The following is a 25,143-nucleotide window of genomic DNA, read 5'->3' on the forward strand; positions in this document are numbered from 1 at the left end:
CAGCACAGATAACTTGTTGTTTAACGTCAAATGACCTGGAAGTCAATGTTTAAAAACCTTCATTTCGATACGTTTCGTTTAAAACTAAGAAAAATGTGCTAAAGTACTTTTGGTTACCCGTTTGCAATTTCCACTCGAATCGCGACTAAATTCGTTGAGACCGCAGGCCTTGAGGTCTACATATAAATTAAGCTACTCTATTCATAATAATGGCCAGTGCACAAGTGCAGAGCTTTGAAAGTGCTGGCTTTGAGGGGCATTCAAAGGATTTTATAGGGCAGGAAAACCGTCAGCAGCGGGAAGATGCCTCTCAAGATGGCCAGAATCACGAACTTATCGATGAAGACTTGTATGAAGTTCAGTACAAACATCCTTTGGAGCATGTGTGGACCTTATGGTATTTGGAGAACGATCGCACCAAGCACTGGAAGGACATGCTGAACGAGGTCACGCAGATTGACAGTGTGGAAACCTTCTGGAGACTGTACTATACAATTAAGACGCCATCTCAGCTTAAGATTGGATGCGACTACTCAATGTTTAAACGGGGCATTAAGTATGGAAAGATTGTAGTTCGCTTTTCTGTACTTAATTGTTATCCTTTCTCCGCAAGACCCATGTGGGAGGATGAGGCCAACATCAAAGGAGGTCGCTGGCTGGTCACGGTGGGCAAAAGTGGCAAGCTGGATTTAGACCGCATTTGGCTAGATATTCTCTTGATGATGGTGGGCCAAACTTTCGACTACTCCGATGAAATCTGCGGCGCTGTGATCAACATACGGGCCAAGAGCAGCAAGATCTGTGCGTCCCCCAAGTTTATTTCAACCAAATAGATTAAATAACTCTTTGTTACAGCCGTTTGGACTGCTAATGGCAATAGCGAGCTGGCCATTCTCGAGATTGGCCAAAAGCTAAAGATGCTCTTACATTTTCAGGCGCATAATCTGCAATATCAACTTCATTCCGATGCAATGTGCAAAATCAATTCGGGTGTCAAATCGGTTTACACACTGTGAAAGATAGTGATTAGGTCCTCTACGTTATTATATTTTTTATATTTACCAGATTCGTGTGTGTGTGGAAGATGGTATGGGCTTGGTGTTAATGAAAGATTAATTGGAAATGAGTAAACCAAATTGTTTGAGAAACTAAATTGAATAAAGAAAATTGAAATATTTTTCACGTTTGTTATTGAATATCTTTTGGGCTGAAATTTCTTGGATACACTTTTGAGTTCGTTGCCTACTTTGGCGCTCAAACTTTTTGAAATAAAAAATGCCGTTGACTTTAAAATAATTTTCTTTAATGATTGTTCATATATTATCTTAAAAACATCATCATGCTTCGAATGCATTACGACTTAGGGTCGTAGGTGCCTACTCAAGCAAAATCGTTGAGTTTAATCAATATAGTAAGATAGGTTTTTAAAAAATTTACTCAGTAAACATTCACAGCTTGTTGCGGTGTGGCGATCATCCGACCGAAACCCATTCGAACCGATCGTTCGGTGCGCGCGTGAATGCGATCTCTAGTCACTGCAATGAGTAGTTGGTTACATTTAGCGACGCGACACAATTATTCGGGCACGGGCGTACACATATGGAGAACTATTTACAAGTCAATTATGGTCAATCGATAGCTCGGGCAAACGCTTCAACATTCGCGAGCTCCACATCGACAGGTGCAACTTAACAATACATTTTACAATCTAGACAATATTGGACGCGTGATAATTTGTTTCTGGTTTTTTTTTTTGTGAGATTACGAATTCGAAGGTTGCATCAGCACTCGAACATGGGCCACCCATGCCCAAGGAAATAGCACTGCAGACGAGTCGTCTCCCTTTTTAAGAGACTTCAAAAATGGAATACACAAATTGACTGCGGAATCATCGACATCGACAACTTTAAATGCGACCCACAACTGCCTTGTTTTTCCGCGTGGGCTGCACGGAGAGCGGGGGCACCACCAGCATCTCGGACTGCGTTGACGGCGAACTACTCCTCATGCTGGCACAGTCTTCATCGTCAACCTCCTAAAATAATATAATTGAACATTAGTTAGTTGGTAATTTGGTTTCCCTTTTTCTTACTCACATTTATATTTGTGCAGCTGGCCAAACGCATTTGTGCCAATTGAGAAGCGGGCGTAAGCGAGTTAGTGCTGCCAAAAGGCGAGGTCATCATCGTGGAGACGGCTCGTTTCAGCTTGTTGGGCGTCTTGTTGAAGGAAAAGGCTCGACCCACCTAGGTGAAAAAATAGATTTTTAAATAAGAAATGTTTACAATTGCAATTCAATTTCGAGAGCCACCTTTAGACGCGTCTTGGCAGCCAGTTTGAAGGCCTTGCTCAGCGTGCTGACATTCACATCGCTTATGTCCACCTCCAGTTCCTGGGAGGTGCGACAAATCAAAAGTTTGTCCTGTAAAAAGAAAAAAATAACATAAATTTAACACTCAAAAGCTACGTTATAGAGTTGCGGCTCAAAACAAGAGTTTTGCAATATGAAATTTAAACTTATAGTGACACTGTTCTTGTGATAGTTACTACTTACAGCATCTGTTCGGCACGTGTGAGCAGCAATTTGGTTGCACAGTTTCTTCACATACACCGACTTGTCGGTCTCCTCGTCGCTGATCGTAAATGTATACAGCTTTTCCTTTTCTCCCCGCAGAAGCAATCCAAAGGCCCGAGGACTATCCGATATATCAATCACAAGCCGTATCGTATTCAATGATATCAGCTTGAGATGCTTATGCGTCTTGGCCGTGCTTGGTGATTTGGCGGTATTGAATCCTCTGGAACGCCGTTTGCAAAGCTCAATGGAATCGGAGAAAAGGTACAGGACCAGACTATCACCACGACCGCTCAGCGAGTCGGAGAGCTCGTTCACCTCGCATTTCAAGATGAAGCTGCGATTGGAACTCACCAAATGCGCCGGACAACCGTCGATATCGTTGAATATATCAAAGATGGCCATGCGCGACTCGGTGCGCCTTTTGTCCTCGTTGATGTGCAGCGTCACCTGTTTGATGGCCTTCAGTGCCTCCTCCAACCGGCCGTGATCCGCATTGCTACCAGCTGTGTGCTTCAGGATATCGTTCAACAACAGACTAATGCTAGGCAAACGCTGCACCGGCCGGATCATAAGATCCTGTAGGCCTTGACGACCACACTCCGGCTTTGTCTGATTGATTTTGAGGAAGGCGTGGAAGCGGGGATACTCCCGATCGCAGTACTGCAGCTGCTCCTTCATTTGCTCGAAGAAGTTAACGTACGGCGGATAGGCCTTGATCAGCTCATCGCGGTGCTGGATAATAATGTCGCCAATCAGACAATCCTCTCGCCAGTTGGCATGCAACTTGCGGAGGTGCTCTAGCATGCTCTGATGCACCTCATGGATGGGCAGAAAGTTGCCAAATATCGTCTTGATCTCGGACTTGTTAAGCAGTGGATCATTGGTCTCGGCCAGCTCCTCCAATTTATTTTTAAAGAGCTGCAAGGAATGGGAATTCGTGAGTTTATTTTGATTTTATAGGGAATAAAGAAGAAGATGAATGAAAATTTAAAAAGTTTATTCATCTTATCCCCAAACCTACATTCAATATGGTATCCAATATGCCCACATAGTTGGATTCTGTGGTGAAGAAGTCCATAAAGTGGTTAAAGCGCATCGATTTCTTGGCTGGCGTGGTTTCACTCGCCTCCGGCTCGGCATGCAAAAGCTTCTCCGCCTCCAGTTTATCCGGGCTGGTGGTGCAATCGAAGAAACTATTCGACACGGACAGTAGACCGGCATCCGAGACGGAGGAGCCGCCGCTTTCCAGAGCCCAGAGGTGTGCCCTCCAGTTGTATGCGTTGCGAGAAACGCTTGCGTTTCCGCTTGTTAAAGCTAATGGGTAACGAGTCCCGACGATCCGTATTGGGGGTATTCGTGATGCTGTCCAAATACTACAATATATAAATAGCATTTGAATTAATATCAGCAGATGACCATTTTGAGTGGGATCCACTTACGTCGCCAAACAGATAGTCCATCTCATTGGCATAGCCATTCTGTATGGTATACCAGAACCAGTCTGATTTCAGGATGTGCGTGTGATTATTCTTCGGCTCCGGCTTCGACACAGTCGTATGCTCGTCAACCACCTGAACGGCAATAAATCAAGACGATTAATTCCAATGATCCACCGTTTAGTATTTGAAATGAGATGCGGAATGTGCTAGATCGCAAAAAAATGTTTTGTTTGCAGCCTAATTTAGATTATACGAAACGTAGTCAATCAAGCGTTTATATAGATGGTATATAGAGAGATATAGCTCGGCACAGCAGCAGCAAGCACAATAAATTTGAAACACATTTATCAAATGCAAAAAGGCCAAACAAAACATTTTTAGTGCACATTTTTGGCAGCACTTTGAAACGGCAAAGAACTTAGGCAAGAGTGTAAAGCTACGGAACATGAATGCAAATTGTTTTGCCCCGAGAACGAGTAACATTTGTGTAAATATTTGTTAGTCCATTGAGAAAATAAAAATTCACCCAAATGCGAAGGAATCGCTCGTGCTAGACGGCTAAAGGTTTGCTCGATTCTATTCTTCTCTCCATTTATTGTTTCAATTTATTTATCTACGTTGTTTTCATGTGGCATTTTTAACATTTATTCAAGCTGAACGAAAGTCTATAACCAAAGTGTCTGGGGTGTGTGTGTGTGTTTTGTGTGTTGTGTATTGCAAATAAATGTTATTTCAATATTTATTGTGCTGCTTTGTTTGGTTGTCTTTTTGTGTACTTTGTGCGCCGGCCAGAAAAAATAGTGAGTAGACCATAGGAAACCAAAGTTATTTACAGGAGAAATTCCAGACACCGCACCAAATTAGATGTTATATGAGTTGTGACTTAAGCTACGGCATAACCATTAAATAACAATTAACATAAAATTTGGGATGGAAGGAGGCTGGATGATGGATGGCGGGAGGATTGAGGAAAATCGCGTCGTACAGCAACTGAAATAATGTTAAAAATGCTCGAAAATAGTTTAATGAACACAATGGAAACATGGAAGTGAGTTGAATGGCTTATTGTTTTTTTTTTAACCAACGGATGCTTAAAAAAAATGTAGTAATGAAAAAGGAACACAGAGAAAAATTGCAGTAATGAATCTAATATAACGAAAAAAATTATTTAAACGATATGAATTAGAGAATGTTGTTTTGTCTTGTCGCAAGGAAATGTTAAAACTGTAGAAAATAAACAACTTTTATAAAACACTCAGCCTAAGAAAAACTATTGTTCGAACTGCCCAAACTTCAAACTTTTTTGCCGTTTCAATGTCTGCCATGTAAAAGATCCCTAAGAGAAAACACTTGTGAATTTCAAATGTACCATTGGCATGGGTTCTTCTATGGGGCCGGGGCTTTGATGCCTCGCTGTCGACTCTTCGGGTGACTTAATTACTTGCACCGAGCTATGTACAGCGGTCGAAGTCGATAATATGGGAGATGATGACGATGATGATGATGGTGGCATGGCAGGCGTGACGGCAGCAGCACAGAAAGCAAATGTGTGGGTGGAGGTATCGTTGACATCCAAACTGACAGTGGGATTAGGATTGGGGGTGGGGTGCAGGGTGGGTGTGGGTGTGGAGGGGTTGGTAAGGGTCAAAGACGAAACAACGCCGGAGACGGGGCCGAAGAGTCGCTTGGCTGTTTTGGGCGTGGCCGTGGATCTGAGCTTGGGTGCCTTGGGAGTCTTGAAACCACTGTCCAGGATGGTGGAACACTCCGGAGTGCCATCCACACCTCTATCGGTTCTACGACTGCTGCTTCTGGTTATCCTGCCGCAAAAGCTGCGCAGCTTCTCTTTGACTGGCTTCCTGATGGACTCATTGAGCGTCAAATTAATGGAGGAGGCTAGGGAGCTAATGGAATTGTCGGCTGCCTCGCTGCCGATGAAACTTGATGCATCTGCCACAGAGCTTCTTCGTGGTCTTAAAGTTTTCATTAGCGGCTCGGCCACAAAGCTCACCGATCGTCCGAAGTGTCCTCGAAATGGATCCCGTGCGTATGAGTTTGGGTTTCTTGGTGCTCGTTGGCAGGGCAAAAGAATCCACCGACATCAGGGACACATTGTCGAAACTATCCCTCTTGCGTTTTAGATCATTCTCTGAAGCTGGCAGATCATCGGTCTCCAGATCACACTCGTCAATGGCTTTTAGTATAGGGGAAATGTTCTGAGTGGTGCTTTCGAAATCCAAAGGATTGCCATCCATTTCGGGTGAGCTAAGTGGCGTGGCAGCTTTTAAGCTTGTTCTTATTTTGCTGCTCTTTGGCGTGCTGGCCTGGACATCCTCTTGCTCATCCTGTTCTTCAATCATCTCCTTCACTTTGGGTTTCTGCTCCTCCACCAAGTCTTCTTCGTCAGATTCAGGTAACTGATCATCTCCTGGGTTTCTTATGTCCGCTGCCTCCACAAAGAGGCGTTCGTCAAAGTGTATGTCATCCTCGTCCTCGATGGCCTGATTCTCTTTTTGTTCCTGCTCCGGATCAACATCCAGTGCCATTGCGTTGTTCGCCTCTGTTTGAGATTGATCCTCTCTTTTGATTTCAGCCTGCTCGAGATCCTTAGCCTGCTGCTCCTCTTCGCCCTCCGCCTGCGACGCACTGCTGCCTGGGATTTGGGATTCGGTTGGGTTAGTTTGGGTGCTTGGGTTAGTATCTGTGCTAGTGCTAGTGCTTGTAAATACTGCGCCCGTATTGGGCATCACCTGGAAGACACACGGATTAGGTTTTGCGGATAAAAAAAATCAGCTGCTTGAAACAGCAAAGAAAGTATATACAAAAATTAAGGTAAGGCATGCAAACTACAAAATCCAATCTACCCAAAAAGCTTGCATTTCAGCATTTAGTAATTGAAAAGGCTGACTCACGACATGCGAGCACTCCGGATCCTCGAGTTCGGCGCAAACGCCACCGTTCTCCAAGAGTACATCCACCATGTGTTGATGCTCCTCCGCAGGGAATCCAAAGAAGCAGATCTTCTGACCCTCGAAGGCCTTCAGCCGATGCGCCTTGGTGAAAATCTCCTGCGTGGCGTCGAGTTCCAGCGAATTGCGATCCGCCCACGCGGCAAACACCCAAGCAGGACGAACCACGGTCAAACGGAAAGTTTTGGCGTACCTGTAAAAAAAATAGGTTGAAATTGAATAAGAGTTCGACATCAGATTTTTAAAAACCTATTGTATTCCAACTATTTATATTTGTTTTCTATTGGATACGCTGGATTCATTTCTTTTTTGTTAGAAAATGAATTGGCAAAGTTTTAGGGCAAAGTTGCCTTAAATTTGAGACTTCCATACAAAATGGCAAGTTTGGTTTTAGTTTAGTTTAGTTTAGAACTCACTGGTACTTTTCGCCGCCACTGTGATTGCAAATCAGATGCGTGGTCTTCGTGTTCAGGTCCTTCTTGATGCATCCGCCCATCGAGTGAATAAGGTTAACCAGCTTGGTCTGTGAAATAAACATTTTGGATAATTAGCAATAATTTAATGCTCAGGAGAGGAGACTCCCAGCCAGCCACTCACCAGCTCATCCTTTTTGCGTATGCCCGTGAAGCAAGTGACCACGCCGCGCATCGCGTAGTTGTAAATGGGCCGCGAGTTCTGGCCCAGTGTCTGTTTCATCTCGGCCGCGTACTTCAAAGCCGGCGGTCCCAGAATGCTGCAAGTGATATAAAGGGAGAGACAATTAAATATTTATGTGGCACACTTTTGAGTTATGCAAGGCAATCTGGCTTTTATGCCCCAATTGACCTTGGCAGTTGCAGTTGCAATTGCTGTAGCTGCTGCTGTTGCTGATGCTGTTGCCATAATTCAATTCGAATTGGTTGGACATCGGTATCTTCTTTGCCCGATAGCATTCCGGACACAAATGATTGCGAGTGCTCGGCGCGTTTCGCTTTATTGAACTTTGACTGAAGAACCATCCACCCATCTGACTAAGGGCTCTTTTGTTTATCATTCCGGACATCGACAGCCGGCGGATGGCCAGCCCATCCTCAAGCCTTCGCAGCCTATCCGCATCCCAACTGGCAAAAGCCGGAAGTTTTTATAAACAAATCAATCGAGCGGAAGCTGACTGCAGCCTGACATGTCGAGCATTGTTTGCCACATTTTGAATGCACTTTGTGGGCGTAGGGGACGTATTTATGATACTTAAAATGTGTACAATTATTTATGTGCGGCTCATCAAGGCACAATTATAATTACGGCCAGGGGAGTCGAAAACAATTTGCGGTGCATGCATTGAGTAATGCTTTTAATTTTGGTAACAATTTATGAATGATTCTTCGTAATGAATGGATAGAACTCAACTGTGCCATAAATTTATATTTTTAAATAGGAATTTTAATATTGTGAGTAAAGCAATCTATAATTAGCAATAAATTGCTTGTTTTATTTAGTTATTCTTTGCGAATTCCAGAGAGAATTATATGAGAACTTAAAGCAAATTAATTGGAAAACCTTACCGGCGAAGTCTTGGATCATCGAAAGTAGATTGTTTTTTTCTTTATAAGGATAATCACTACATTTTGAACTTACTTATACTATTTTTATGTAAATATTGTATCGGATGTTTTCGATAAAACTTTGATTTTCTAAAATGCTTATAATATCACTAACTCACAATTTCCAACTTCCTTTGGTTGTGTTCTCCCCTCTCTCCATTTCCATTTTCACTTGATATTTCACTTTCAGTCTTTTCTCAGGTTGACTTCCTGTTGTTTTCTTTCACTTTCACTTCTTCTGTCTCATTGAGTCTACTATCATATCATTTTACATTTGCATTTACACATTTCACCCACATTTCAGGCTGTTAGGTTGACTTAACCATATCAACAGAGGAAGAATTCCATATGCACAAATATTTGTCGCGAACAAACGGAACGATTTTGTCTGATTCAGGGTACCATAATATGAATAAGTTAAGATATATAGCCGAAGAGCCCGAGCGACAAGAGTTTATGATTCTATCCGGGCAACTAAACAAACACAACTGCCAGCCTCGTTGCTTGGGAAAATTATTGAATAAACGATGGTACGGCAGCGAGCGAATGGAAAATGGAAATAGAAAATGCCTGACATGCCAGGCGGTCCACCCTCTCGACTCCTCATCTTCTGCTCCTCGATTTTCCCCACTTTCAGCTTGTTCTCTCCCCATCACTTAATGTGGCACATAAGTGGCAAATGCTATACAGGCGTGATATATTCCTAAAAGAAGTGCAAACTTCTCTCTCAGTTGGAGAATGTGAGATTTACAGAGAAAAATTGTATGATCGACTTTAGGATGATTTAAACAAAACATATCAGGAACTAAATATGACAAAATCTTTTCACTTAAATTTTTATCAATTTTTTAAGTTCAGTTGAAAATAATATTTTATATTTATTTTTATCGTTCTTAAAGTATCCGATTCGATAAATAAAATATGCGATTTAAAACGTATTTGTTTTTTATTCTTATAAAACCAAGCTATAACACAAATACATATTATTTTCTCCCTGTTTTCTAAATCAGAAAAAAAATTATTTGAACTCAAATTTGAAACTTTGTTTTTTAATTCCTTAGAATACTATTTTTTCTGTGTAGAATAGAAACGACTGAGAGAGGTGACAGTAAACTAAGCAATCAAACGGAGACAGGTGCAATGCAAAGAGAGTTCAGCCAAACAAATATTTAAGCAGCAGCGGGAAAAGAAATGAAATTCCACAGAACAATTAAATATTTCTCTTCGAGATCCAAGGAAAACCCAGGAAAATTGTGCTGCTTAGTCAATGCATAAAAATGCGCCGCGCGTGCTCGACAACAATATATGAGATGATCGGAATGGAGTAGATCGAGGGATCTGGGGGTTTTGGCCTCGACAATGGATGATCTCTGCCATCTTTACAAACGGGCGATTCTTTTGTAAAGTACGCCGATCTTTGACTGAACACGGGGCACTCGAACTTTGCGAGGGTCAGAACTATAGAACAGTCAATGACATGTCGTTGGCGGACTCTTTCTCGTTCTGCCTCAATTAATTCGCCATATCAAAAACTTATAAATTATATACTCGCCCGCAGATATACAATAAATATTTAAATATATGTAAGCAAAGCAGAGCACACATCATATAAATGCCTCAATAAAAACGCATAAATTCTGATTTTTTTTTTATTTTGCGATTTGTTGTATTTATTTTTATGGCAAAGAATTTCCGTTTTTTCACAAACGTTGCTTTCAACACTTTCGACTTTATTTGACATCGCTCGATCTGAATATACACGAATTCCAATAGATTCTTGGCGCCAAGAGATTGTTGCAATGCCACCTCCTCAATGTGATTCAATGGAAACTTGGCCAATGGCGACAGAGAGTTCGGCTTCCCAAGAGAAGACCCCAAGAAATTCACGCAAAAAAATATTTGAAATAAATAAAACCAAAACGATTCATTTCAGTTTCTGTAGAAGAAATACTATTTGAAATTGTCACGCAAGCGGTTTATTTGTTTATATGTATGTTTAAGTTGATTTTTATTGTCAATTCGCCATGTCTCCAAAATAGGTAATGAAATGTTCTGAGTCTTCCCCCATTATGCGAATGGATCATTTCTATGAATCAGAATATATATCCATGCTGGGAACAACGATTAACAAGATCTTTGTGGCATCATTTTGGGCGAGGTTAAGTGGACGTTAAAGTGCCTCCGGTCATTCTTTCCACTTATCTGGGATTTCTGAGAATATCTCATTTAAATTTCTTCGGTTTCCCATTGGGTTTTGTGTACTTTTAATCAGAACTGTTTTTTTTTTTTGCAATAAAATGTAGTGTTTCTTGAATTAATTAAAATTTTTTTTGTAAACAAAGTAATCGTAGGAAAATTCACACAGTTTATGAGTTGGATAAACAATTCTGTCAATTATTTTTTGTATTTAATAAGTTTGATAAATTTATATTCTGAGATTGTTTATTAATCTTTAACAATCAAAGGACTTATTACCATCGCATTAAATTTAAAATGGTCTGCATTTTAAGGCATTAACTAAAAACAACTTTGTCAAAACAAAGAAAATCGTTTCATAGGTTATTTAAATTTTAATGTTCAAATTAAATACACCTGTACTAAAACAGTCACGATTTATTCACATCAGATGACAAAAACAAACTCGGGAACTGCATATTTATTTAAAAAATAAACAAGTTACGCTGCAAACTAACTTTCTACGTAGTTTTTCTAAGTGATAAACAAATTCCAACTTAATTCCAGTTTATGTTTTTCTATAGCGAAAATCAATTAAATTTATAGATGAAAAACTAAAATAAAAAATGTGAAACATGAAATATAATTAGCCCAGAGGAAAAACAACTTGGACCCACCTCAGCATTGTTTTATTTTCCGCTCATTTAGCGAGTGTTGAACAACAAATACAAATCGCAATAACAAAACGAACCGAAACATGAATGAAAATCTATGAAATAAATAATAATTCTTAATGGGGGGAGAACAAGCTTCTTTTTGGCTATTTTTTTCGTTTCGCAGTTGCCTTTTTCCTTACAAGCAAAGCGTGTTGGAAAAACATGAAACGGAAAACAGACGCCCACCCACCCCTTCAAGTCACAACAACTTTTAAACGCATTTGGTGACCTCCAAAAAAGCTCGTAAATAAATGCTAACCAAAGTATGGCAAAGTTATGGTTTATCACTAATGAGACAGGGCAGAGGTTGATCCCCACAAAAAAGTCGAAAATAGGGGGGAAGAAATTGGGGGTGGGATCCAAAGCGTGCATGTTATTTAAGGCTATTACTACGCAGCAGGCAAATTAATCAAGCGTGCAAAAATTTCAAGAACAGAACCAAACAGAACCAGACCGAACACATATAGAGCAGATGAGCAAACATTTGCGCAAGTTTCAAATTTGACAACAATTTGTAGCAAGCGAAAATAAATTGCAAGCCTATTTGGACAAGCCGAAGTTGGATGTACCCTTAAAGTTTTATTGCTAACTTTTCTTTAACTGATTTAATTGAATATGTATACATCATAGAGAGAAATTTTGCCTAAAAGAAATAAAAATGTAGGGCATTTAAAAGCCCAACAATTAGGGTTTGTATATTCTTATTTAACTCTTAATTGGCAATTTTTAATGGTTTTTCTTGATAATTTTAAAAGTTGTTTGAGCAAAAAAATACTGTTTATATAAACAAAAGAAAACAGGTGTAATATTTTCGTGTTCTTCTTTGAAAATGCATTCGAAGCCAACTTCCCTAATCAATTTTTTTTGTTTATGCTAGAACAAAATTGTTCATGCAATAATTTTCCTTATTGCAAACACTGAAGCCTATGGTCATAATCGATACTGGTGTTATTTATATTAGTTTATGTACATTTTCCTAGAAATGCATTCGAATCAGACACTTGTAAGCACAGACAAATTTAGGAGTAAACCCATGCAGGTATAAAGTGTTTGCTCATTTCTAAATACTAAAGTATAGCTGGCACTTTGAATAAAGGGTATAAAAACGAAAAGAAGAAGGCAGAAAGGCTGACTGATATATCTGGCGCATGGCTGACGCTGTCAATCTTAGAATTGGTGGCTAACGAATGGATACAGAGGGGAAATTGGAGAGGAGGCGGTATCCCCGTGCGTGTGTCTCCATTTCAAACTCAATTTGCTGCGGCTCAGCATGATGGAGGCGATGATAATGGCTCTTGACTGGGCTCCTCATAGCCAAAAAGTGGGTTGGAAAAAAAACGGGGGGGCGGACAGCTAGCCAAATGTGACAGATTTGTTCCCACCCGTTTTGTCTAAATTAAGCAGCCTTCTTGTGCTTTGGCTTTTGCCAAGTTATTATTAGTGCCAGTGACTAGTACTCACCATTCCTTCTGCTTATGTATCGCCTCAAAGCTGGCACCCTCGAAGTCGTCGAGCACGTAGAAGGTCCGCCAGTCCGACTCCCCGATGATTTCCAAACCCGTGTCCGAAGTGACGATGGGCATGCCAAAGGATTCGGCTGCCCGCAGCGTGTCCGCATCCTGGCCAACGCCTCCCACCAGACAGATTCGAGTGGGCAGCGCTGTAATGGACATCTCTGGTGGGAGAAAAAAATGAAAGAAAAAATTACAAAATTAAAAAAGCATTAACTCAAAAATAAAATAGTTCGGTGTTAAGTGCATGTCAGACATAAATCAAGCAAATAAATGCAGGCAGATACAGAATATCGAATTGAAAAGTACCTGCTTTATTTTTGAAATTGATAATTGATAAAGTAAACCATCAATGCACTTTACAGCCCAAATCCTTTTTATTAGCGTTTATTTATTTTCGTTTCCCAACAAAATTTATTTTTACAAATTCCTAATATAATAAATATTAAATTCACAGGATGCCCTATTATTTCCCGATATGTGTAACATTCGCCACTCAACAACCCATACACCTCCAACTCGTTTTTGTTTACAGGGGACTGGAAAAAAGATTTGGTTTGATTTATGACTATTTTGTGGATTTGTTTGTTTATGCAACTGAGTGTGCGAGACAGCGAATGAGATCGAGCGAAAATTGTGCAAAATAAAACAAAGAAAATCGACGAAACAGAGCAGAGCCACTAACCAAAATAGAACCCCTTGAGGATGTAGAGATGTAGGATGGGGGCCTGGTCAGCAGAATCCCCAGGAATGCGATGTCGATCATTAAGCAGCCAAATTGCGAGCTGTTGACATCAATTTTAATTGTGTCGATTTCTTAGTGGCCAAAAAAAGCGACCTTCATAGTTTTTGACACACCACGAAAGTAGTGTGCGAAATGAAAACAACGCAAAATACTAGGGCTAGAAAATGTTTTCAAGTGCAAATCATTTACCCCCAATCGACATGGACACAACACATGGAAGAAGGCCACAGACGGCGGCTTTGTTGCATTAATTTTATCCAGAATTGTGCAGCTGTAACCGATGCCAATTGCATCTATATATCTGTACACCAGCACTTGTATCCGTATCTGTATCTGGCGAGACATTCGCCACTTGTGCAATTGAACAAAGTCCAGGAACTGCAGAAGAAGAACTGCAGTTCGTGTCGTACTCTCTCTGACGTTCGGAATTTGTAGATAGATATTCCAGATATGCATTCCCAAAACAAGCGATAAACAATGCAATTTACCTAATGGAAATCGGTGGGATTTATGAACTAGCAAAATGTTTATAAGAAAAAAAATCAAATAAATGTAGAATCTAATAAAATTTTGGTATGGAATTTGCACCCTGAGAATGCAAAATTTATGAATAATTAAAATAAAAACATCTTAATACGTTGATTTTTTTTTTTTTTTTTTTTTGATTTATTAAGTTTACCTAGGCGTCTATTTTTGTTTTTAAGTTCTGCAAAGTGCTTTAATAGAATACATATAAGTTAACCAATGAGGTTGTCATTAATTCGTTTTAAATAAAAACCCCACGGCTCAGATATCACTTATATTGACATCTATTTCCAAGAATTGTTTTGATAATAGTTTATTACACATGTTCCTAGAACCACATTTAACGTTTTCCTCTGAAAGTGATGTTCCTGCACCTTTTTCAAGTGTTTCTCGATTTCTGGATGATTTGCGAAAGCCCGTACCATTACTTAAATGTACGTCTTGCAAAAACAATATTTTTTTTTTGGTTTTGCCAATTTTCATCCCTTGAAATTTGTACCCGGATGTTTATCTGGGTCTCCCTAAATACCTGTAAAATCCTCGTACACCTGACACAAGGCAGCCTGTCGGAGCTTCGCCTGCTTGACTTCCTCGGCGGCTGCATATGTGAAATACGAGGCGGATTGTCGCTGAACCGTGACCAGTTTGCTGCTCTTTTTGCCCAAGTGCGTTCCAAAGTTGAACTGAACAAGCGGTAAGTGCAACATTTTGCATGAAGATCCTCAAGGATCGGGCTCTAAAACATAACTAAATGCAAGACGGGTTCAGAGAACCCCTGAAATCGCGTTTTGCATAGCCACAGGTGGTGGCAAAGGTTAAGGAGAAGGTAAGGTTTAGCAAAATTTCCGATGTATGGGAAAACTGCAGAGACTCACAGGTGGCGGCCACCATTTTGCGCCATTCGGGAATTTCCTTTCTGCCTGAGCAAAATCCGCTGTTGTTTCTTTTCTGCTTTTCCTCGCTGGCTGCCTGCCAGAAACATGATGAAAACCTAATTGAGTGGCATCTGAGAAATGAAAGCCATCGGAAGAAGAGGGCTGCTTAGGTTTTGGTCGGCGGTCAGCCTCTCCACACAGAAAAAAAATATCTTTTGAATCACTTACAAACCTAGTCGGTTAATGTCACAAGCCGAGTTACATTTTTAAATGATATTTATTTTGAACTAAATTACATTTGAATATATGGTGTGTGAACATATATGTAAATGTGATTATAATTAACCAACAATTAAAAATAAAAATATACAATTCTGAAGTTTAATAACACTTAGAAAAACTATTAAATAATAAAATATTATGTTTCACATTATGTTTTTCAATATTAAATACTATATTTGAAACAATTAATACTTATCAAAAAATTGTGTAAAGAAATGGCAGTGAACTGATTTCTGTCAGTGTAGCAGATTTTGTCAAACAGCACAGACTCATCAAAGAAAAATCTTGTAATAAATTGACGAATACCGCGGAAGCCTTGACGTAGGAGAAGATCGGATCCGAAGGTCTGCGAGGCATGTAAAATGCTATTAGCATTGAGGGACGGAAAAACAGGCTACAGAATAAATAGTCATAGTTTTAGGCATGTGCGGCCTGTCAACATGTGTAAAAGGAACACGAGGCAATTGACCAGCGGGGTGGTAGGTAAATCACCCGGTAAAAACAGAAACGGTAAAAGCATAAAAGCAAGGATCAAGAACACTGGGCAAGGCGAAGGAAAGAGAAGGATAAGATGTTACTACCTGAGTTGAGTATAAGAACTGGCAGATATACATATGTACAGAGTTATCATCTGGAAATATTTCCAAAGTAGCTACATCTTCAAGCTAAACAACATCAAAGGGAATTTATCCATTGGGATGTTTTGCTGATTATAAAAACCTAACCAAATTATAAACTTTTAATTGATATATGCCTTATTTGCGCCTCAAATAGACACAAAATACATTAAATGATAATTTTATTTGTATATGCCGCCATTGGAAAAATTCTTTTCAGACAACATATTTACACGTATTTTTTAAGGCAATAACCTTTATGTTAGATATGGGGAACTGTACGGAATTTATTATTGCTTGTTGGTTTTCGACCGGGTAACTAAAGGTTCCGAACAAAATTTTTGCTTATGTTTTATATAAGAGCAAAGGAGCTTTTTTTCCTCTTTAATGCTGACGCTGGGGAGGAGGTGAATATAATCAGGTTTTATAAGATTAATAAAATCTTTAGCTTTTTATCTAGCTTTGAAATTTTACAAATAAAGAAATATAATAAAACCCCTTCCAACAAGTGTTTTTGCAGTTTGCAGCAATTCTTTCTCACTTTAGTCGAATAACTTTATAAACTAGTTTGACATTATTTAAAAGGAGAAAAATAACAAAAACAGAACTATCTGATTTAGCTACTAAATTCCCTGGCTATTAAAAAATCGTTAATGGCATCACTGATAACAGGAACTGCTCACTTGTGTTGTTGCCGCCAGTCCTTATTTTTACTCTCACAACAGTTAGGCGTCTCAGTTGTTGTTGTTTTGTCGGTACAGTGCCGGTTAAGAGAGGGACGGGAAGAGAAAAGAGCCAGTAGGCATTTTGCACACACAATTCTTTTTATGCGATAAATATTTTCTGCACCGAAATATATTCAGAAAAAAAGATTAAAAATCGGCGACGCGATGCCTTGGTTTTTAGTCACAAACATATATATAAACGTGTACTTATAGTCGTATTTCGACATTTTTTATGAGGATCTTTTGGCCCCGACTGTGGTATTCATCCCGCCCCCTTTGCGTCTCCCCCTTTTATTTTGGGCGACATTGAAAAATGAAATATTTGCGGGGTATTTGGACCTGCCACGCCCCTCCGGTACTCACCGCCCTTGGATTGCTCTTCAATGGTCTCCATTTCGATGGATCTTCTTTATTTTAAGGGCAATAATTCGGAGAACATTCACAAAAACACACGAACACAGGCACACAATGGCAGTACAAACGCACAAGAAGACAATTAAATCGTTTGTACTCGATTCGTTTATTTATTTTCATTAACTCAGCGATGTTTTTGTGCATTTAGCGAGCATCTTTTCTGTTTTTTACAAATAACTCAATTAAAAAGCGGCGCGCAAACACTGAATCCGTCTCGCACACACACACGCGCAGGCAGCGTCGCCTTGTTGTTTTTTTTTTTTTTGAATTTGTTCTAACTATTCCGCGTACCTATGTAAGCACTTTAACTAATAAAATTATAAACAATTGAAGGGGCACGCGTCAACGGCTGCGCGTCGGAATTACAAATCAAAACTCAACGGCCAAACACGTCCGGTTGGTTTTCATTTTCGTTGTTGTGCCGCGCGGTGTGGCCATAGTGGGGGCGCCAAAAAATACCATCGAAAGAAGGTATACAAATACCAACTTCAGTTGACGTAGATTATGGTCACACATAGAATTTTCAAAAATATTTGCTTACATCTGAATCAATTAGCCTGAGTTGTACATGTGACAACTTTAATTGTATTTTGTAAAAAGACATTTCTCTGGCCTTGCTTAAAAATGTTTTACTTGTTCTTCAACTTTTCAAAACATTCGCTATAAAATAGTTAGCTGACTTAAAATACCGCTCCCAAAACATCGATAACTGCGACCAGAGCTGCCACTCTTTTCGCACTTGTTGCTTTATCGTCACACACACCCCCACATACGCAGCCATTACGTCAATATGGCAAACAATCTGTCAAACGCGCAATTACAACAACAAACGTTCGCCCGCATTGACAGTTGGTCAATAGGTCCATACAGGATTTGCAGGGCTCGGTGAAGAGGTGTGGATTTTGGGAAGGATTTATCTGGAAAGGATTGGAAGCAGACGCTCCGGAATCCAGGGAAAATGCTGCCCCAAACGCCGCCCCACGGATTGAAGGTAATGTCGGGGGCGGAAGAGAACCGACACTACCTGCGCGCCTTCATCCAGACATACAGGGATCTGCCCGTCCTGTGGGACACTTCTCTACGGGATTACACCAATCGGGAGAAGCGAGCGGAGGCCTATCTCCGCCTGGTGCCCATTTACCACTATCTCAAGAGGGACGCCACCGTGGAGGATGTGAAAAAGAAAATCAACACCCTGCGCACAAACTACCGCAAGGAACTTAAAGTGGTGGAGAGTGCCATGAGATCGGGCAATCTCCACAGTCCCCGCTGTTGGACCTTCCAGGAGTTGGACTTCTTGCGCAACTCGGAAAAGTTCTTGGCCGTCAATCCCGCCTTCAAGAACGAGCCCTCTTTTGCCTTCAGCGAGGGTAGCAATTGCACCAGTGCTTTTCTGGACGGCCAAGGAGCTCCACTACATTATCCTGCTTCTCGGCCAGGTGGACAAACCCCCAATATCTCAGAAATGTTTCACAAATCCTTTGGGCCTCCGCCGCCAGCGCCGCCGCCAGCCAGCCACGTCGATTATGTGACCAACAAGCGGGCCAGGCAAACGCCACCCTGTCCGGGAGGTGGAACTGGACCTGCAGGAGCCTCTGGTAGCTCCCACAATAACGACGAGCTACTCAACATTGCCTGCGAGTACCTGGCGGGCACATATCCCGAGGAGGAGTCCATTGCCCGCACCTGGACGCACAAACTAAAAAGATTACCCCGCGAGCAGCGACTGCTGGCCGAGCGCTTCATCAACGAAATCCTGTTCGAGGCCGAGTCTAACAATTTGCATCGCGGTTCCGTGCAAATCAACAACAGCTTCGAGCCCTACGTACGCTACGAGGAGCCGCCCAACGGGCACGAGGAGCAGGACAAGTCCCAGAGCCCAAGCGTGCACACCTCAAGCGAATCCAAGCCAAATGTTGGGGGTGGAGCAGGAAGCAGCGGCGGCGGCAGCGGCGGAGGAACAGCTGGCAGCACCACGAACGCGGGCATCAGGGAGTTCTAAGTTTAGGTAGTTACTAAGTGTTATTAAGTTTTTATTGGCCGAGGGGTATATGGCAAATGACATAGTGTTAGCCTAACAATGAGTATCAACAATAAATAAACCTGTAAATAAGATGCGAGATGGTGTTTGGACAGGATCAGTCCAGGCGCTGGTAGTCTACCAGGTTGCGGGTGAACCAGACGTAGGGCGAGGCGCCTGCCAGAAAAAGACAGGCGCCGATCACAGGACGATGCAGGATCCAGGCCACTGCCGCAATGGTCAAGGCCATCGAGAAGGCGATAAGCAGGTTGCCCGTCACCGGGAACTGAGGATCAGGGGCCAAGGCCACCAACAGTGGTACCCGAATAACTGGAGGTGAAAGAAAGAGACAATTAGCATAAGGGATCTAGAAATAAGACAACTCTTCCTGTCTGAATGTATTTATAAGGTCTTTTAAATCATTCACTCTAAAACTGAGTGCCTGTACTTGCCTATACATTATTTTGAAAATGTTTTTCATTTGCTTACTAATTTATTTTTTAACATTTTGTAGTGATTTTTCAATAGTTATCGTTTACAAATATCTTACTTACAGTTTGTTTCTTTGTTATCGTAACAAAGAACTATATTAATTTGACGGACTAAGTTATTTGGCAGATAGCTAATAATTTTAATGACTACCTAGATCATTTAATCTTAACAATTCGCGGTTTCCTTTTTGATATTGGAGCTAAGTCTGCGGACTTAAGAACTTGAGTTTAATTTTTAGATTTGTGCTACTACTTTTAGTTATCCTACAGATGGTACATTGTAATACGTTTGTTACAAGCAAACCGCATTTCTTTGAAAGAGTAAAATGGTATAATAATTTTGAGAAATAGTTAGTAAAACTAATTTTGAGAATAAAAGGGTTCATCTCGGACATTTATAGAGATTTTCAGAAAAACTTTCCTGAAAGAGTCTAAATTTTACCTAAAGGAAACTTGTGGCACCCCTCTATTGTAAAAATCTTTTGAAACTCACACAGCAGTCGCAGAATTTTTGAATTGCAGGTGACTCCGAAGAAGATGAGCAGCCAACCGACGAAGCGCCACCACCAGGTATGCAGCACTTGGGCTCGTGCCTCCAGGCGGAAAACCTCCTGGACACTAAGTCCTCCGGGATAGACGAGCAGAACCGGTACGCCCCGTGAGGTGATGTAGGGCACCAGTTTGTTTCCTGACAATTTGCCAACCACGCTGAACTCCTCGCCCTCCATTCCAGCGAAGCTAAAGAGGAGCCGCAAGTCACCCACCTCCGGATTGAACACATCATTGGTGTGGTAATAGATGCCCAGATGCAGCTTCACACTACTGTCTTCCGGCCGAATGTCCGACGTGAGCTCCTGGTAACTACCGAACTTGTCCTTCACCTCAGCACCCAGTTCATAGCGACCAATGTAGACGGCATCCGCCACCTGGACGTGGCTTTCGATGGGGAAATGGCTGGGATTCGTGTGCCCGTGGCGGTTGTAAAAGTTCCGCGAGTCCACGATCTTGTCCCGCCATTCCCGCGTGTAGTAGTAAGTCCGCGAGTCCGATTGCGTCGTTCCCACGCTCTCGCCATAGTTGTGCTCACTGAAAAAGAGTTCGAAATTTAGTGGGGTTTTCTGAAATATTTTTTTTCTACAATCCTAACGGGAGTGTTCCTTATAAATATAGATTTTTGTTTTCGTCTTACCTAATGCACACAAATTTCTTTCTTTTTTTTGTCATTTGGAAAATGTTGTTTATGCAATTTTATATTTATAGATATTTTGAAATGATGAAAGATTTCAAACAAAGAAAATATCATAATTTAATATTAAATTAACAACATTTCTTATCTATGAGTATTTGTCTCTTTTTTTTTTAATTCAATAAATATGTTAATTAATAATTAAGAAATTCTCCTAAAAAGACCCAAAAGTCAGAACATAAATCCGCTGTAAGGATCATCCCAAGTTGGACTTAATCCCTTGAGACCAACTTACACTGTCTCTTCGACCCACTGGTACATTTGGACGCGGCGGCGCAATTTGACCGCCAGTAGCTGGATGTTGTAGTCCGGTTCAGTGAGCGGTTCGCCCACGAGGATGGATCCAGATAGGTGAATGATCCTTCCCTCGAGACCCACTTCCTGTTCCTCCTCCGTGAAGCGCACCGAGTAAATGTCGGCGTGCGCTTCATCCAGTGCCATCATGTTGTGCACGGCGCGTCCTTCGTTCCAGTATAACACTGTGCTCCCGGCCAAGAAAAGGATCAGGCCGAAGAGGGCAATGGGCCAGTGGCTACGGAGCGTTTCGTTCAGAGTGGCCATGGGTACGGATTTTCAGGATGTTTTCCATCCATCTGTGGAGCGCAGGCAATGCAATACAAAAATTCCTGCCCAGCAACAGCTGATTGTGAACAGTGAGACCGTGCGGCGCCAGCATGGAAAGGCTACTCTTGCAAGTCATTACAATATGCATAATTTAAAATATTTTTATAAATCATGTGAAATTTTTACAAAAACATGACGTGGTAACACTGAAAGTCGCGGGAAGAAACACGGTCTCGCCAAATCTGGGCTTTCATAATAATCTCTGCCACACAAAGAAACACAGTACTGCTTTCAGTGTCCAACAGCTTCACAGAAATCTAAAATGGATCAAATTTCACATCAATACATCAGCTCTGTAAATAAGATTAGTAAGGAAATCATGGAAATTCGTTTGCAAATTAGTAAGCTCGAAACGGAATTGAGATTTGCAACCGATGAAACCAATAGAAGAAGGATTGCGAGCCAGATCAAGCAGTTAAAGGAAATGGATGAAAATTTTCAAAAGAATATGAAACAACGTGGAGATCTATTTAAAGCGCAAATAAGTGGGCAATTGTGGATGTGAGCTTGAGGAGGCGTGCTGTGCTGGGCAAAACTCCAGCTGAACTTTAAGTACAGGACACAAAAAAAAATCAACTATGTATATAAAAAAAATTCAAACCGCAATCCTAATGTATAGATTTCTTTGAGTAATAAAATAAATTTTGGATTTTATCTAATTATTGTTTTGAAGGACAATGTAGGTGCTTTAAATTTATTTACCCGTAAATGCCGTGGAATTATTTGGCCGCCCTGGCGTACGTGGAAATCGTTAAGCTATAGCCTTTAATTTAAATGGATCCCAGACCAATTGCATTTAAAAATATTGTTTTAGTAATAATGTTAAAACTTATTTGCAGGCAAAAAAGAATTCCATCAATAGCCGATGACTCATATTGGCTAGGCCACGATGACAGATCAACGACCCAGTTCAAACACAGAACACATATTTGTACTTCCCCTTCAATTAATGAGCGTCAAACTAGCGTCGGACATTGTGGAACGAAGTAAATTGAAATGTGAAAGCTTATTTTATTTTTAAAACTATTTTGCTATTTAGGGATCGAATCAATACAATCGTAAAGCAGAAATGTCTTCAAGTCTTATAAAAAATAAGTGATTTAAAAACACGACTTCCTACAAGAGAACTATTTCCATGAGTTGTATAGCCCAAAAACAACTCATATTGGTAGTTTTTTCTTTTTTACACTTGTGCATTTAATTGTGATAAGCGTACTAATAGCAAGAAAATTAAAAATAAAAACATCCCCCATGTTTCAAATTTCACCGTTCCACAGTTGCCGATCAGGCACCGACTATAAGTTGGTATATTTTTAGGAACCAGACGGTATATATCTGTGACTGTTCCGCGGTCACACTGCTACGCAGGCAGAAGCAACAACAACTTGAGACTAGGAGAAGAAAATGTATTAAAAACTTAAAAATCCGAGAAAAGCTCAAGAAAATTAAACCTAACTGGGAATTATAAGTCAAATTCAACACAAGCATGGCCTCCGCAACGGTAAGAAATGTATGTATGCCGCACTAACACATAACAAGCTGCTTTTTTGGTGTGCCACCCTGACAATACGACCCGAGGTTTTCTACGAAAAACTTCTACTTTGAGGCTGAAAGAGCTGAACTAATCCAACTTACGTGTTATACAGGTGCCGCTGCTCGACGATGACACGATACCATTCGGTGAAGAGGACGAGATGCGGGATCCCAGTCAAGCGGGCCAGAAATACACGTAGGCACAGCCACATAGAACCAATGGATCTCGTAGACTAGTACTTGTAACCCACCTATTATCCCACAGGCACCCGTATGTCACCTTCTTCCACCTGTTCTTCAGGGGCGCCGCCATCGTCATCTATATGTTTTGCGGCTGGTTCAGCGACTCCTTCATCACCAGCTTCGTCTTCGTGGTGCTCTTTTTGTCCGCCGACTTCTGGACGGTGAAAAACATCTCGGGAAGACTGCTTGTGGGTCTGCGCTGGTGGAACTACGTCGATGACGATGGAGTATCACACTGGGTGTTTGAGTCAAAGAACGTGAGTCACGAGATAAACCCATTTGAAAGCCTTTGATGATGAAACGCAGTCTGAATCCTACCAGAGTCGGATCAACAAGCACGAGCAGCGTGTCTTCTGGCTGGGACTCATCCTCTGTCCCTTCTTCTGGGGCCTCTTCTTCCTAATGGCTCTGTTCGGTCTGAAGTTCAAGTGGTTGCTACTGGTTATGATTGCCATTGCGCTGAACGCAGCCAATCTGTATGGCTACGTCAAGTGCAATTATGGCGCTAGCAAGGATCTGAACTCCGCCGCCACGGACTTTGTGAAGACGCAGCTCTTTAAGAACGCCATGGACATCATGACCAAGCCCAGTGCCGCGCAGCCGCCAACCAATGTGCGTCCCACGGGAGTCGTTTGAGCTGAGTGAACTCCCATTTACTAAGTCACCTTGCCACCGTCTGCTGCAGCGTATTCCAAAGAGTATTTGACGCTTCTTATGGCCCAGACCACGGAACTTTCAACGGCATCGCTGTCTGTGTGTAACATATGTAAAACTTAATTTAGCCATATTGCAATCTATCATAATCATTTCTTACTTTTACTTGGATTAAAGGACCGCATGTGCGTGTGACATGCAACCAGTATGAATCGTGGTAAATTATTTAGTTTGACAGTTTATTATTCAGTTTAACAGCATGAACGAAATGATTTAGGAAATGGGTTAGTTCTGGCTTTCAGGACTTTCAAAGCAACCATTTTATTTGTAACTTATAAATTTAGGTATATCAAGTAACTTCGAGTCTACTCAGTTTTTATAAAAAAAATGCTTTGAAGAAAGCTTAACATTTTTTGGAGTTTTAGAAAGATAGGAATATTTATAAGAACCTTTGTCTTTTAAAAGTTGTAATATTAATGGTTCTTAGCTATATTAAATATTTTTTTTGTATAACTTTAATTAATATTTTTGTAAAATATTTGTTTTGTAAAATTTATTTGATATGTTATAAAGCACATCAAGTTGAGTGCTTTTTAACGTAGAAATTAGGCCGAAAAAATATATAAGAATGCTAGAATGGATTAAACATTTGCATATTAAGTAAGTTCAAAATAAAAACATTTAAAATCTGATGGCTTTCTTTCCAATAACATTAATCTTAATAAGTGATCAGGGATATATGAAAACATGAAGAAATATGTAATCCCCCTGTTGAGAATACAAAAAGTCACACTTATACATATACACATGGTGTGTGTGTGGGAAGGGGATGAACAATGAAGATCTCAGAGAGAGGCAAAGCCCTCTCCTCTCTTTGTTCTCTCCCTCTCTTTCAAAGAACGTTTTTGTTTCCTTTTGTATGCACATGCGTACCCTTGCCACTTACTTGAAGACAATGAGAGCGTGCGGTTGTGAAATAAAAATTAACTAAAAAGACAATTAAAGTGTTTTACTATTTGGCAAATCGGGCTGGTGTGTTCCTGGAGTTTGTATATACATTAATTATATATATTCAATAGGTTATGGGCCCAGTCACAATTTGCAGCTAAGTGCTATAGAAAAATGCTTTAATTGTTACCGAATAATAAAAGTGAAATAAAAAAAAAAAAAGTGAAACAAAT

At 40.7% G+C, this 25,143-nt stretch overlaps 5 protein-coding genes across 8 annotated transcripts; 3 read left to right on the forward strand and 2 right to left on the reverse strand.

Annotated features, from left to right (window-relative positions):
• The first annotated feature begins 51 nt into the window (after positions 1-51).
• LOC128258572 (eukaryotic translation initiation factor 4E1) lies at positions 52-1,177 on the forward strand. Its single transcript, XM_052990263.1, has 3 exons — positions 52-556; positions 614-801; positions 856-1,177. Exons 1-3 carry the CDS (start codon positions 210-212, stop codon positions 1,014-1,016), a joined length of 696 nt encoding a protein of 231 aa, XP_052846223.1. The 5' UTR covers positions 52-209; the 3' UTR covers positions 1,017-1,177.
• A 104-nt stretch (positions 1,178-1,281) lies between these two features.
• On the reverse strand, positions 1,282-14,960 carry LOC128258899 (protein ECT2). The gene is given in 14 exon segments (XM_052990879.1): positions 1,282-2,035; positions 2,097-2,246; positions 2,312-2,422; positions 2,555-3,496; positions 3,600-3,812; positions 3,814-3,951; positions 4,018-4,149; positions 5,387-6,034; positions 6,036-6,767; positions 6,930-7,179; positions 7,403-7,509; positions 7,584-7,719; positions 12,919-13,132; positions 14,768-14,960. Coding segments are annotated over 14 exon segments (4,080 nt in total). The 5' UTR covers positions 14,946-14,960; the 3' UTR covers positions 1,282-1,906.
• Positions 14,961-17,775: 2,815 nt separating this feature from the next.
• On the forward strand, positions 17,776-19,266 carry LOC128258901 (uncharacterized). The gene has a single exon (XM_052990881.1). It carries the CDS (start codon positions 18,110-18,112, stop codon positions 19,151-19,153), a length of 1,044 nt encoding a protein of 347 aa, XP_052846841.1. The 5' UTR covers positions 17,776-18,109; the 3' UTR covers positions 19,154-19,266.
• LOC128258900 (transmembrane protein 43 homolog) lies at positions 19,164-23,308 on the reverse strand. Its single transcript, XM_052990880.1, has 4 exons — positions 23,168-23,308; positions 21,144-21,789; positions 20,156-20,748; positions 19,164-19,501 (listed from the first exon to the last, which is right to left on the reverse strand). The coding sequence occupies exons 2-4, from the start codon at positions 21,467-21,469 to the stop codon at positions 19,290-19,292; spliced, it is 1,131 nt and encodes a 376-aa protein (XP_052846840.1). The 5' UTR covers positions 21,470-21,789; positions 23,168-23,308; the 3' UTR covers positions 19,164-19,289.
• LOC128258902 (uncharacterized Golgi apparatus membrane protein-like protein CG5021) lies at positions 22,874-24,170 on the forward strand. 4 transcript variants are annotated; one of them, XM_052990883.1, is made up of 4 exons: positions 22,874-23,042; positions 23,179-23,261; positions 23,331-23,565; positions 23,615-24,170. In XM_052990883.1, the coding sequence occupies exons 1-4, from the start codon at positions 23,019-23,021 to the stop codon at positions 23,942-23,944; spliced, it is 672 nt and encodes a 223-aa protein (XP_052846843.1). In that variant the 5' UTR covers positions 22,874-23,018; the 3' UTR covers positions 23,945-24,170. The 4 variants fall into 4 exon arrangements, with proteins under 4 accessions (XP_052846843.1, XP_052846845.1, XP_052846844.1 ...); XM_052990885.1 differs by having other exon boundaries at positions 22,875-23,042; positions 23,630-24,170; XM_052990884.1 differs by having other exon boundaries at positions 22,875-23,033.
• Positions 24,171-25,143: the final 973 nt, after the last annotated feature.

The sequence above is a fragment of the Drosophila gunungcola genome (assembly GCF_025200985.1).
Source record: "Drosophila gunungcola strain Sukarami chromosome 3L unlocalized genomic scaffold, Dgunungcola_SK_2 000003F, whole genome shotgun sequence".
In the NCBI taxonomy this organism is placed as follows: domain Eukaryota; kingdom Metazoa; phylum Arthropoda; class Insecta; order Diptera; family Drosophilidae; genus Drosophila; species Drosophila gunungcola.